Source organism: Manihot esculenta, chromosome 5, assembly GCF_001659605.2.
Source record: "Manihot esculenta cultivar AM560-2 chromosome 5, M.esculenta_v8, whole genome shotgun sequence".
NCBI classification, from domain to species: Eukaryota; Viridiplantae; Streptophyta; class Magnoliopsida; order Malpighiales; family Euphorbiaceae; genus Manihot; species Manihot esculenta.
This window is the reverse complement of record NC_035165.2, coordinates 5,435,967-5,449,541: the sequence shown is the minus strand read 5'-3', so window position 1 is coordinate 5,449,541 and position 13,575 is coordinate 5,435,967. Positions and strand designations below refer to the sequence as shown.

The window sequence follows — 13,575 nt, the reverse complement described above, 5'->3', positions numbered from 1 at the left end:
ATAATAAAAACCCTGGACTACTCTAACTAATCGGAAGAAAGAAACAAACAAATGCACCGTGGGTGTGAACCCCCAGCTCAGGCATACAGATTCAAAGGAGGACATGAACAGAATGGAATTGGGAACTAGCATCCGAGGGGTTATCTTGAAGTACCGGAAGACCTCGGTAAAGAAAGGAGAAAAGGGGAAGGTTAAGCCAAACTCCCTTTGTTTAGCGAAAAAGACCAGGCTAAGATCCTTTTGAGGATCGATTAGGTCGGAGGGAGGAGGATCGGGAAGAACGATCCTCTCGTTCGGGTAGGGGGCCCAAATACGAAAGAGAGGGGTATCTAAATACTCCCTAGAGAAGAAATTTTTTAGGACAGACGGAGTGACATTAGACTCTACTCTAAGAACGTCGGGAAGTTTTAGGCTATCCATGGGAGGATAAAGAGAAGAGCGTACCTTGAAAGTGGCTGGGGCAAAAGGACGATGTAGGCAAATCGCGCAGAAGACAGAAGAGAGCAAAGGTTTTGAGAGGACATAAAGAATTTGAAATTTGAAACAGTGATGAGACGAGGAGATGTTCTGAGTAGACTTGTACTTTAGGCGGCGCGGTCATTATTACTCTCGGTATTTACCCCCTCGTCAGCCAGACAATAACTGACGAGGAGGTAAAAGGGCAATTGATGACTGCTGGATTTCTCTATCCCGGTCTAGGGCCAAGCCCACGATATCAGCCCATTACTTAGAGGCCCTCAAGTCTCCCTTATGATCCAGGCCCAGCCCGCCAGCCCGCTCAGCCTTGAGACCGGGCTCTATCCCGACTCCACAATCAGGCCAGCCCAGCCTTTATGGCCTGGTGATCATATCCTCTCTAGGCCCGGCTCTAATCCCCGATTTCAGCCTAGCCCAGAGGAAGGAAGGCAACCAGCCCACTCGCCTGGTGGGCCCATCCGCACGCGCGTCTGAGAGAATCGGAGGCCGTTACGCATGGAACAGGGATCTGATTTCCTCGTACGTCCATATCAACGTGACAGGAACATGTGGCCCAATGACACACGTTCTGTTACACGTCACTAGCGGACAAAAGAAAACATATAAAAGGAGAAATGTTCTCCTCTAGGCCTAAGCTTTTTTCAGTTTTACAGAACCTTTGTAAAACCCCATTTTCTGGATCTCAGATCATCAGGTTGATTTGGCTTTTAATTGGGACGTGAACTCGAAGCCTCACAGCTTTAAAAATAATTCATATATCGGCATGTTAAAGCTTAATAGAGCTGACAGATCAAATACTGTCATTAATCATTATTAAGAAATGCTTAAGGAATCAGAAAAGAGGAACATTGATCAGCAGACAGAAGGTTTTCCTCATCTTTCTTTATTTTTTCCTTTCCCCGGGTGTGGGTTGCCCTGGGGCAAAGAACTCGGACCATATATACATATGTCAAACCATTATTCCATTTCAAGTTTTACAAATTTCAAAAAATATGTTACATACATATGTATATTTACCTGTGTATGATGAGGATCAACGAGCTAGATCATTATCACAATTTCCAGCTCCTCCAACAAGGTTGGGGATGGATATCTCAAGCAGAACCTCCCTTGAAAAGGAACTGCCTTTTACACCAAGATGTTAAGGCAATGTTCCCTCTAAGACTCATCTGACTTCTGTAGGCGTTCCTGCTCTTCTTCTAGTCTGCTTAGAGAAGCGTTGGGAAATTTTTAACTAGTGACAGAACCTACAGAAGACCAGGATTAATCATGTCTTTTCGAAAAACAAAGGCTTTTTTCCACCATTAAACCTGTGACTCATTGATCATGTTTATATTATCATGGAAACCATCCAAAAGCTCTCCTGTTGTGGAGTCCGTGACCTTATTCATAGGACCTTCCTTGGGAGTTGCTTTAATTCCAGTCCTTCCGCGAACTCGTCTAGAAGGCCTTGATACCAAATTACTTTCAGATATGTCTGCACCTTTTCTCTTTTTCTTTGTGCTGAAAAATCCTAATTCTAAGGCTTCCAATGCCTTTGTGGTCAATGGCCGGTTCCTTGTACTTTGCCTCCGGTTACTAGCTAAAGATTGCTGCTGTGGATCAGCCCCATTGTTACAGAGCGTGAAAGGCTCAGGTTGCTGGCCTGTTCCAGATAGAAAGGACGAGCTGTCATTATTTACCATGTCTGTCAGGACAGATTCAACCACAAAATCCGGTGATACACGGGGGACATTCAAGTCAATTAACTTGGGGGATTGAGATTTCTCTGGAGATGCTTCTCTAACTGGGCAATTCTCACCAACTCCTTCACTGATATCATCTGGACTGTCTTTAGCCAAAGAACTGGCAGATGACAAAATTTGGGTTGGGCCCACCTGGAGAATCCGGCCCTCACATGCATCAGGAGAGTTTGACATGTAGTGTGACTCATCTTTATTTAACTTCCTGTCTGCAGACATATTTTTAGTGCTCCAGTTCGACCGTCCAACGTCACAAGCAATGGGACCCTGCTGCTTTGCAATAGGAACCAAATATTTTGAGCAACCTGACTTCACCTTCCGGCTGAATTGAAACTTCATTGTCTTCCTTTCCTCCTTGGCATTAATTAGACTCCTTTTTATATTTTCATGATTTTCCTCAGCTGCAATGCTGGGATCAGGGTTAATATGTGTGCCAATATTTAGAACACTATTTGAAACATATGATGAGTCGACGCAAGTTTTTCTCTCAGTCACATCCTCCTCTGGATTTGAGGTGTGAGTTTTTTCTGCTTCCTCTTGTGAGTCTTCTGACGTATCTTCTTCAGTTTCAGTAGAAAGACTAGAGGAGGTAGATATACTAACAGTTTCAGCAGGTAAACTTCTAAGCTCTCTCACCTTAGGTCGTTCTGCTCCATGAGCCAAACTGGTGTCCACAACTGTAAATTTCTGTACATGGCGATTGTAATTAGCGGTACGAGGCTGGAGGTAACGATGGCATTGTTTATTTGACACATCATCTTGGTCCTGTTTCAAGGGTGGGTCCCATCCACATTCTTCCTTATGTTGGCCACCTTTGGCTGCCTCAATGTCAAGCTCAAGTAGTCCTGGGTCTAATGCAACTTTGTTCAAGACATCACTAACAGAATCAAAATAGTGGTTACCTTTGACAAGTCTTCTCCTTGAAAATTTTTTAACTCCAGGAATGAGAAATACCAAAGAATGCTTAGAACCAGAAAAGCCATCATCCTTAGGCTGCTCAGAGTGCCATCCTCTTGCTAAAAGCCTGGGCCAAACAGCTTCCCAGAATAGATCACCGGATCGGGCTTTACTTAACCTAAAATTTCCTGTCAGAAACTTGATAATGTCTGAAGATGTAAGAGAGGAGCAGGCCTTTCCAGTTGGTATTTCAGGACGAAACGAAATTGTATTATTGGGCTTTACTGGCTCCATGGCAATGCCAGTTAGATCATGCCTCCCTTTGCCAATGCCTACTGCTTCTATGAGCATATTGATGCCAACTGCACCTTTTAGGGTGAAAACGTATTCTTCAAATGAAATCTTCCCCTCTGTAAATGTCCTACATAGCTGCAGCATAATTATCATTAGTAATGGGGCAAGCCTAATTGTCAGAATAAAGGAAGAACATAAAGGCAACTACTATGCCAATGTGGTCTTTGAGTTGAATGAACCATTGGAATCAACTGGCTCTTTATTTTAAAAGAAAGAAAGAGAGAAAGAACAGAAGTGCCAATGATGCTCACTTATACTTAGTTAAGTTAAAAATTTTAGAGAGAGAGAGAGAGAGAGAAATGAAAAAGGCAACGAGTGTGGAGCAAAAAGTTGCAAATTGGATCTGAACTAGTAAGTTCAACAGCTATGAAAAATTAAAATAAAAAGATGAAAAATACATATAAATAACAACTAAGTTTTAACCCAAACTAGTTACGTAAGCTATATGGATCCTTTTTAGAGTTCAACTATGTTTGGCACTAGTTCCGCTTCAATATTCAAAATTGTAAATCTTATAGTGCTACTTTCCTCCACATCATTTTAGGTCTTCCCCTTTACTTCCTCACTCCTACCATATGCATATTTGGTTTTCTATGTTTGACATTACAAACCATCTTAATCAACACGCCTCATTTTATCCTCAATGATCTACATGCACTTATTGATTCATGTAGCCATTCTTAATTTTATCCATTTATCATACCAGACATCCATCATTTTATGGATGTGTTGTACTTTAGATGCCCAAAATTCAATTCCACACAATATAACTAGCTTGACTTCAGTTCTATAACTTTTACTTTATCAGATATCTTACGGTTGTATAGAACACCTAAGGCACTCTTCCACTTCATGATCCATCATGTTTTGATCCTAAGACTTGCATTCCTATTTATTACTCTTAATCTGTTGGATAATAGAACCTAAATACTTGAATATAGGCCGCCAAAACTTCATCCAAAAAGAGAAAATTTGCATCTTAAATAAATTTTTGATAGTAGGAAGAACAACTAAGAGAACAAACCTACAATTTGATGTTCTTATTTAAAGTAGGTGAACAACAGTAAGGAGAGCAAACTGCACCACCAGAACAGAGCCTAAATATGCTCTATAAAGGACACTAATACTGGTAATGCTTTATAGCTTATATTCATCAAAGAACTACATTTATGATAGATGTGTGCAAACCTATATGTATACAGAAACAGCAAGAGAAGTTCAGGATAGAGTAATAAAGAAGGGTTAGGCAAACCAAAGAGCAAAACATTCTTTTGTTTCCGACATCAAAGGGTCTTTGTTGATAGTTTGGAAAAAAAGGGTGGGACTTCAAAGAAAAATCTTAAGATTCTTGACTACCAATCATAATAATCAAACAAGAAAAAAGACCAACAATGAAAAATGGGAAGATTAACATCCAATCATAATGAAGTAACTACACTTTCAAGTACAAACTCAATAATAGTCAGCACAAGATTAATGGAAGCCTACAATTGGAATGGTATGCAAAGTATATATGAGGCATTCGTAGTAGTTATAATTACAGCATTGCGGCATGATCTTTAACTAGTAACCTGCTATCATGCGCTACTCTCAGCCTAGTGAATGTTCTATCACCCCCTGGTGCCATGTGAATAATGATTGGACATTCAAAATTTATTGAGAAAGATCATCCTACCTCATAAACAAAGGATATGCTACCACATGCATAATAACAGCAAGAAGAATATCATTCCCAAATGATATTTTCTGAGAATAGTGGTGCTCCTACAACTTCAGATGATATTGTGATAATGGATCAATCAACAAAATTAACAGGGATGTGATACTCAGTAAGACCAATTATAATAAAATTCTGCTGCTTATCAACCAAAAGAAAAAAATCATCTCATAAATTTGAAATGAAATTTAGTTTGTAAAAGAATGACATATGATATAACCAGTGTTTTTTATATAATTATAACATTAAGAAGATACCTCGAGCAACACACTCTGACATTCCTGTGAAACATGAGAAAGTAATCGAGATAATAGTTCCTGTTGCCTCCACCCTGTAAATATCTTTTGTCCATGGATACTTCGCCTACTTCTTAGTTTCCGACACTCTGACCACCTGCGATATCCATCAGACCTGTAAAACTTTCCGTAATAGAAAGCAAGTATATCGCCCATCTCTTTACTATTGACAAACTTCTTCACAGCAACAAGATTCTTCCCAAATACGTACAGGCCAAGAAGAAAACTATCACATTCAACATCTGTCCATGATTCACACAATGAGCCAGGCAGAGGACAGAAACCTCTTTCTACCAGATCTGTTTTAGTTTCAGATTCCTGCAGCAGGACTGAGTCCAGTTCCATGTTATCATTTCCAGCAGTCTGTTGAATGTTTGAATGAACTCCTAAGATTTTTCCATAGCCTGATATTGTGTCCAATGGTTCAACTTTAACTTCTGGAAATTCATTGTTAGAAGTAACCTGGCTCTCACTATTTTCCAATTCTACCGTTCCATTAATGTTTTCAACTCCAGTTTGTGACCACATAAGTGGGATGGGTAATCCCAGTAGAAAAGACTTGTGAATATTTACCATCATATCTGAATTTCTTGATATCTTTATAAGCTGTAAATGATCATATTCTGCAATTAGAAGAGGAATTTCTGCTTGATATTCATCTCCTACACGAGGAAGCACCATTGGATCTCCAAAACTCTCTTCCATTTCACAAGGGGATGAAGAAGATGATTGCTTAGCATATTCATCTCGAGTATCTTCCATGTCACTATGCAGGCAAAGAGAATCAACCTGCCTATATGCAGGAGAAATTGAACTCAGTAATCAGAATGTGCAAGACTCTTATTTTCACCACAATTACAATTCATTAGCCCTGTCAAGTAATCCAATATGTAATGATTATACATTTTGTTTGATGGAAAACAATGAAGCCAATGCATACATATGGAACTCAAAGATTAAAAGATAATCTTCAACACAAATCTCTTGGCCTTCAGTTCGGAATGAAAAAGTGGGAGTACAGCATTAATCACCAAGATATCATTTTAAAAGTCAATCATTATTTATGATGCATACAGCTGCCAATTTTAGTTACTATAGTTCTAGACTTCTGGCGTTTGCAGATGCCTGAATTAGATAATCCATTCACTTAGATACAATTAGCTGGATGCTTGAGAATGAAGTACATATATTTTAGGTATATTATAACCCTAGGTTATGGATATAAGTAAGTTGCATTACAACCCTATTTTGTGGAAGAGAAGAAAGGAACTTTACAAACTCATTCCAATTATAAACATGACCTTAATAAAACTAGAAAAGAAATATAGCCAGAGCTAATTACAACAGAACACTGCATGACGAGAATTGCTGCTCTATAAGCATATTGAAAGGCTAAAGAATAATTGCATATTTTGGAAGAACATTAAGGTCATTCAACAGTACTGATTTAATTGCAAGTATCAGAATCCAAGAATTGCAACCCAACCCCCAAATCATTAAAGTAAACTAAATCAATTGTGGATTTAAAAGAAAAACTAAGGACAGGGCCTACTATGCAAGGACCAAAATCCCCTAACCATTATGGAAAACCGGAAAGCATGAAATAGTGTACATATTCATCATAGAAAACAACAAAAATAACAACTAATTACCCTGCTAAAATGACAGTAGGATTTATGAATGAACATGCCCCTTTGGTATCATTTTGATCTATAAGCACCATTGTTTGATTAAGATCCGTACAACTAATTAACCATGTAGAACTTATAAACTGCACATAGTAAAAATCAGAATTGATGTGCACAAGCTTTCGCATTCAACAGTATTATCATATAGCAGGACATTCTTTGAAATATTTAGCATTGGAAAAACAAGATGAGGTCCATGATCGAGAGCAAAACCAAAAAGCTGCCATATAAGTTCATTTACCGATTAAACTTGATAAAAGTAACAATAACACCAAATCAAAGAAATCCAATAACTAAACGACTCTCAATACCCAAAACCAGCATTCTAGTGAAACAAATGGACAGTCCATTGTTTCGTGAAAATTCTTAATTTTTACAACCGCATTATATTCAAGCGCTAGAGAAATAAGCAACTGTATAAGCTAAGAAAAAGGTCCATGTTTATATACAAATAAAGAAAGGAAGACGAGAACATATAGCTAACCTACATGAAAGAAGTTGAACATTAAAACCCACGAAGAAGAGAAAACCTAGGCAAATGGGTTTTTCAGTTATGCATCTATTAACTTCGATTGTCAACTTGTTCTTCTTTACAAATAAGAATAAGAAAAGGAAAATGAAAGAAACCAGACGTGTTTAAGCTGGAATAAAAGAAAATGGAAGGTAAAAGAGAAGATTTGTTTAGTTACCTAGTAGGAGAAAGCAGAGATGTCATGGCCAGGAAGGTTGAATTGTTGAGGAGAAGCCAGGTAATTCAGGAATATAGACCAAAAAGAAAATTCTTTCGCTTCTGTTATTGTATTTTCACGGAGAGAGAGAGAGAGAAAAAAAAGATTAACGCTTGTTCGGTTTGATTTGTGAGAGTGAGACCACGCGTTCGTTTCTTTCCCTTTTTTTTTTTTTTAATTCATATATTTTATATATTTCTTTCGCTAAAATTCTAAATATTTACGTTTTTTTGTCGGAATCTAAATATTTACGTTCAGTCATATTTGTAATTAAAATTTTAAATTTTAATAATAAAATTAAAAAATCAACTAATATTAAATTAGTTTAAAAATTAATAATAAATTATAATATAATAGTTAAAGTTTTATTTAATAAAATACTTCCAAAATTTTAAATTTTATAATTAAAAATATATATTTTGTATTTCTCATATGAGAAATATAGTATAATGATTTTATAGTTGTTATATGAAAAAATATAATATTAAATATTTTTATATATTAAATGTTTTCTAATCCTTTCTTCTTTATAATAGGGAAATGAGGCATCTTTTATACTTTAAAATTGATTTTAATATTTGTAAGTATTAATAGAAAAATATTATATTTATTATAGTAGACATTAATTATAACAAATATGTATTGTATAAAATATATTTATTATAATAAAAAAAATATTTATTTATTTAAATTAAGTGATTATTTTGTTAATCAAACAAAATTTTAAATTATATTATAAGTTAAATTAATTCTAATTTAGATATTTATTTGATTAAAAATGTGAATTTATTGTCTAAAAATTAAAATTTTAATATTTAATGTAAATCATTGCATATATTCGGAATGTATTATATTTTTAATTGAGAAATTATTCGACACATTAATTATATATTTCTATTATTATAATAGCAAAAAAAATTATATATTATATTAATTAATTTATATGTAATATTTTTATTTATGCTAGCAAAAGTGTGTAAAAAAAATAAAAATCAACTCAATTCGTATCTGCATAACAAATTGACAAGTATATATAGTCTCGCGACTTTTCCACACCATTAATTAAAATAATTTTTTAAACATTATATATATATATAAAATAAAATATAGGGAGATTTATAATTTAGTCCCTGTGTATTGTCATTATTAATAAGTCAGTCCCTGTATTTTTAGAAACCTATTAAAACGTTCTTATGTTTTCTCTCTGTCAACGAAATAGTCCTTCCGTCTATTTTTGCCATTAAAAATAGAGTAAAAGACTAAATTACCCCCATTATTTTTCTCCTCCTCCTCCTCCTTCCTTTTCTTCTTCATCGATTCTTCTTCCTTCTGCTTCTTCTTCTTCTGCTTCTGCTTCTTCTCCTTCTTATTCTTTTTCTTCTTTTGCTTCTTTTTCTTCTTTTTCTTCTTTCTCTTGTTCTTCTTCTCATTCTTCTTCTTCTTCTTCTTTTTCTTCTTTCTCTTCTTCTTCTTCTTCTTCTGCTTCTTCTTCTTCTTTTTCTTTTTCTTCTTTCTCTTCTTCTTCTTCTCCTTCTGCTCCTTCTTCTTCTTCTTCTTCTTCTTCTTCTTCTTCTTCTTCTTCTTCTGAGGAGGAGGAGGAGGAGGAGGAGGAGGAGGAGGAGGAGGAGGAGGAGGAGAAAAGAAAATATAGGGACTATTTCGTTGAAAAAAAAAACAATAAGGACGTTTTAATAGATCTGAGAAAAGATAAGGACTATTTCGTTGATAAAAATAAACAATAAGGACATTTTAATAGATTTCTAAAAATATAGAGAGGGATGATTTCGTTGAGAGAAAGAAACGATGAGGAGGGACTATTTCGTTGACATAAAGTAACGATAAGGATATTTTAATAGATATGAGAAAAGATAGGGACTATTTCATTGACGGAAAAAAACGATAAGAACGTTTTAATAGATATGAAAAAAGATAAAAATATTTTAATAGATTTTTGAAAATGTAAGAACTAATTTGTTAATAATTATAATATACAAGGACTAAATAAATGGTTTTATTTGAGGGTAAAATTGAATTTTAAAAATTTTCTCTCTCCTCCTTTATCTAATTTTAACGGAAAATAGGACGAAAAGACTATTTCGTTGACGGAAATAAAACATAAGAACGTTTTAATAGATTTCTAAAAATATAGGAACTGACTTGTTAATAATGGCAATACCCAAAGATTAAATTATAAATCTCCCTAAAATATAATTATCTATATAGAATTCACATATAAATTATTTTTTTAATTTTTAATTCATTGAGTGTATGGTATTTAAGTACATAAGTATAGTTATTTTATAACATAGTGAGAGTCTTAAAAAAATATTTTCAATTAATAGAATATATAATAATGATAATATTTTTATATATTGGTTTAAAATCGTTTTTAAAATTAATTTAATAATAAATATATTAATTATATAATAAAAAAAAATCTGCAAATGGCGGGGACTCATGCTTATCTTAAGATCTTAAAAAGTCGATTTTTCTTTTTATCTTTTTTTTTTTTTAATTTTTGTCCCTTTGTGGAGAATTTTTTTATTGGCCATGCAGATTGCAGACACGTTTACTTTTTTAATTAAATAATTTTAGTTTAATTCATATTTTTTAAATTGATTCTGTAAATTTCATTATATATTATACATTACAAGAGAATTCTAAAAGAAATATTTTTAAATTAATAAAATAACTAGATAACAATTAATATTTACCTTATATTTAAGATGATATCTAACTTTAATTTAATAATAACAATAATAATGAAAAAGTCAAATATTAGAGATGAGTAGGATACGCAGTATTCGGTTTAAATTGAAAAAATCGACCGAATCGAATTAATTTTAAAATTCGGTTTGATTTTTTATTCAATTCGATTCGATTCGATTTTTAATTTTAAAAATTTCAGTTATTTCGGTTCGATTTGGTTTTAATCAGAAAAAAATTGAAAAAATCGAACCGAACCGATTAGTAATAATAATATGTTATTTTCAATAATATAGAAAAATTAAATTATATTAAAATTAAAATATTTTAATTAAATTTTAAAATATTAAAAATAAAGTGTAAAAATAAAAAATTTATTAAAAATCGAAATCGATCAAACTGAACCGAATTGAATTGAATCAGACCGGTTCATTTCAATTCGATTTCTGATCAAAATCGATTCGGTTCAATTTTTATAAATACTAAAATTTTGATTTTCGGTTTATTCGATTCGGTTCGGTTTAAAACCAAACCGACCGAATGCTCACCCTAGAGATGAGTAGTCATATAACATTTGAATTTTTTTTTTAATTCAAAGAAAAACTTAAATTATTGATATTATACGAGACTCGCTCAAAGTAGACAGTTAATTATTATTATAAAATTGGATTACGTGGTAAAAATTTGATAAATCAATATATGGTTCTACTCGTAGAGAAAAAAGTCTGGACGATCATAGTATCAGAATCCAAAAAAGGAGATCCGAATGCTTTAGAACAGATTAGGCTCAGGTCGAACAAGACCCACTCTCATAATTTCAGAACTCTATAAGAAAGTTACCATTAACAACTACAATCTATCAGATCTTCTTCACGCTTGCAATCACGGGATTCCCGACCAATTTGACAGTGAAAATCCTTTACCAACGAACCAGTCATATCATTGCCGGATTATCATGAAATATTATATTTATACTCACTTTCTTATAGTATAAAAGGAGAACAATCACAAAGTCAAATGTATGTTATTCTAGAACACTACTCAAGTTCTAAGCAATTTATTGCATTCTCTCGATTTTTCAGTATATTGACTTGAGCGTCGGAGTGGCCACCGTAAGCACCCAGCACCACCTCACATTCTCTTCCTTATAGGTTTAACCAATCACAATACAGCTATGTTCCGCCCATGTCATTATTTTATTTTCAACAATATTATTTAGTTTCATTACTAGAAAATTTATTGAATTCTTTATGTTCATTTAGATTAAAACTGGTCTCTTATCCCTTTTATCTTAAAAAGAAATCTCTCTCTTATCTTTAGCAATGGCTGACAGTTTATGAGCTGCTGCTAAGATTATTACCAATAAGGATATTACCATTTCTTTTACTCCTGGTAGTGGACAAAATATACCCCATATTGTTAATGAGGCAAATTTCAACAATTTGAATATCGAGCAAATACTTTAGTACGTCAAAAAGTTGTAGGTTATTTTCAAGCAATACAAAGGTCGAAAAGAGGCGTCACTTATGGCTCCAGAGAGAGAGATGAAGTTTCTATAGAGACCTCAAAGACTTGGACAAAGACAATCCAGACTCAGTCCAAAGGAAATGATAAGTTCGAGGAAGAGGATCCATCAGATGATGTTCCTAAGGATGCGGGCTGGAGGCTAGTATGGGCTGCCCAAAGATGTCAAGAAGGATGGGAAGAGAACAAAAAAATGGGTCAGAAGCAAGGCCAAAAGCAGGAGAAGCAAGGATACAAGGGAAACCACAAATGCTACTTGGTCTCCCAAGGAAGGAATGGCCGAGATAAGTATAAGGAATATACCCCATTGAATGATAGAGAGCCGAAAATCAGATAAGACCAAGCACTATTGTTTTCATGAAAACCATGGACATACAATGAAGGAATGCCGGCATCTAAAAGACGAGGTCGAGAGGTTATTAAAAAACGGCACTCTTTGAAAGTTCATCAGAAAGAGTAAAAAAGATATGAGACTTGAGCATGAGGTAATAATTTCTGAAATCACCTAACGAACCTATGGGCGTTACTCATATATTTGCAGGAGGACCAAGCATTGATAGAGATGACAATAAGGAGAATATCACAGATGTCCAACTCCTAAGTCCAATTTCAAGTTTTGAAAATGGTCAAGTCAGATGACCGAGTCTTTTATTTTATCCTTAGAGAAATATTTGTGATTTATGATAATATTATAAAATCAAGATGGATTCTTCAAGTTTCTTTTTTATAGGAAAATCATAATCATTGTATGAAAGCATAGAGACAATAAAATAGACAATAAGGCAATTACCAGGCCAAAATCCGGGCGTTGGTCCGCGAAAATAAATTCATAAAGGACCACAATGCTATCTGGTTACGGGTCCCGCATAACAAGGTATCTCATGGTAGACCACAAGGCAATCTCCACACTAAAATATAGGCATTGGTCCGTAGAAACACATTCATAAAATGACCACATAGCCATCCGAACATGGGTCCCGCATATACTCCAGGCATGGGTCCCGTACATAATTTAGGCGTTGGTCTGCCGAAACAAATTCATAAAAGGCCACAAGGCCATCTGAGCATGGGTCTCACATAACAAGGCATCTTATGCAGGCCACAAGATAATCACCAAGCCAAACTCCAAGCGTTGATCTGCCATCCGGCCATGAGTCCCGCATAATAAGGCATCTTCTACCAGGCCACAAGGCAAACGCCAGGCCAAACTCTGGGCGTTGGTCCGCAGAAATATATTCATAAAACGACCACATGGTCATCCGAGCATGGGCCCCGAACAATAAGGTATTTTCATGTCAGGCCACAAGACAGGTATACGCTAGGCCAGAAGACTGTATATTAGTCCTAAAAAGTTTCTAAGGCATTTCATGCTAAGTCCGCTAGGTGGGTATACGCCGGGCCAGAAGACTAGGTGTTAGTCTCAAGAAGTTTCTAAGGCATTTCATG

General features: G+C 34.7%; 1 protein-coding gene across 2 annotated transcripts; it reads right to left on the bottom strand.

Moving 5' to 3' along the window:
* Positions 1-1,325: 1,325 nt before the first annotated feature.
* On the bottom strand, positions 1,326-8,028 carry LOC110614824. Of its 2 annotated transcripts, none has more exons than XM_021756500.2 (4): positions 7,861-8,028; positions 5,445-6,276; positions 1,788-3,545; positions 1,326-1,681 (listed from the first exon to the last, which is right to left on the bottom strand). In XM_021756500.2, the coding sequence occupies exons 1-4, from the start codon at positions 7,884-7,886 to the stop codon at positions 1,643-1,645; spliced, it is 2,655 nt and encodes an 884-aa protein (XP_021612192.1). In that variant the 5' UTR covers positions 7,887-8,028; the 3' UTR covers positions 1,326-1,642. The 2 variants fall into 2 exon arrangements, with proteins under 2 accessions (XP_021612192.1, XP_021612193.1); XM_021756501.2 differs by having other exon boundaries at positions 5,445-6,354; positions 7,861-7,988.
* Positions 8,029-13,575: the final 5,547 nt, after the last annotated feature.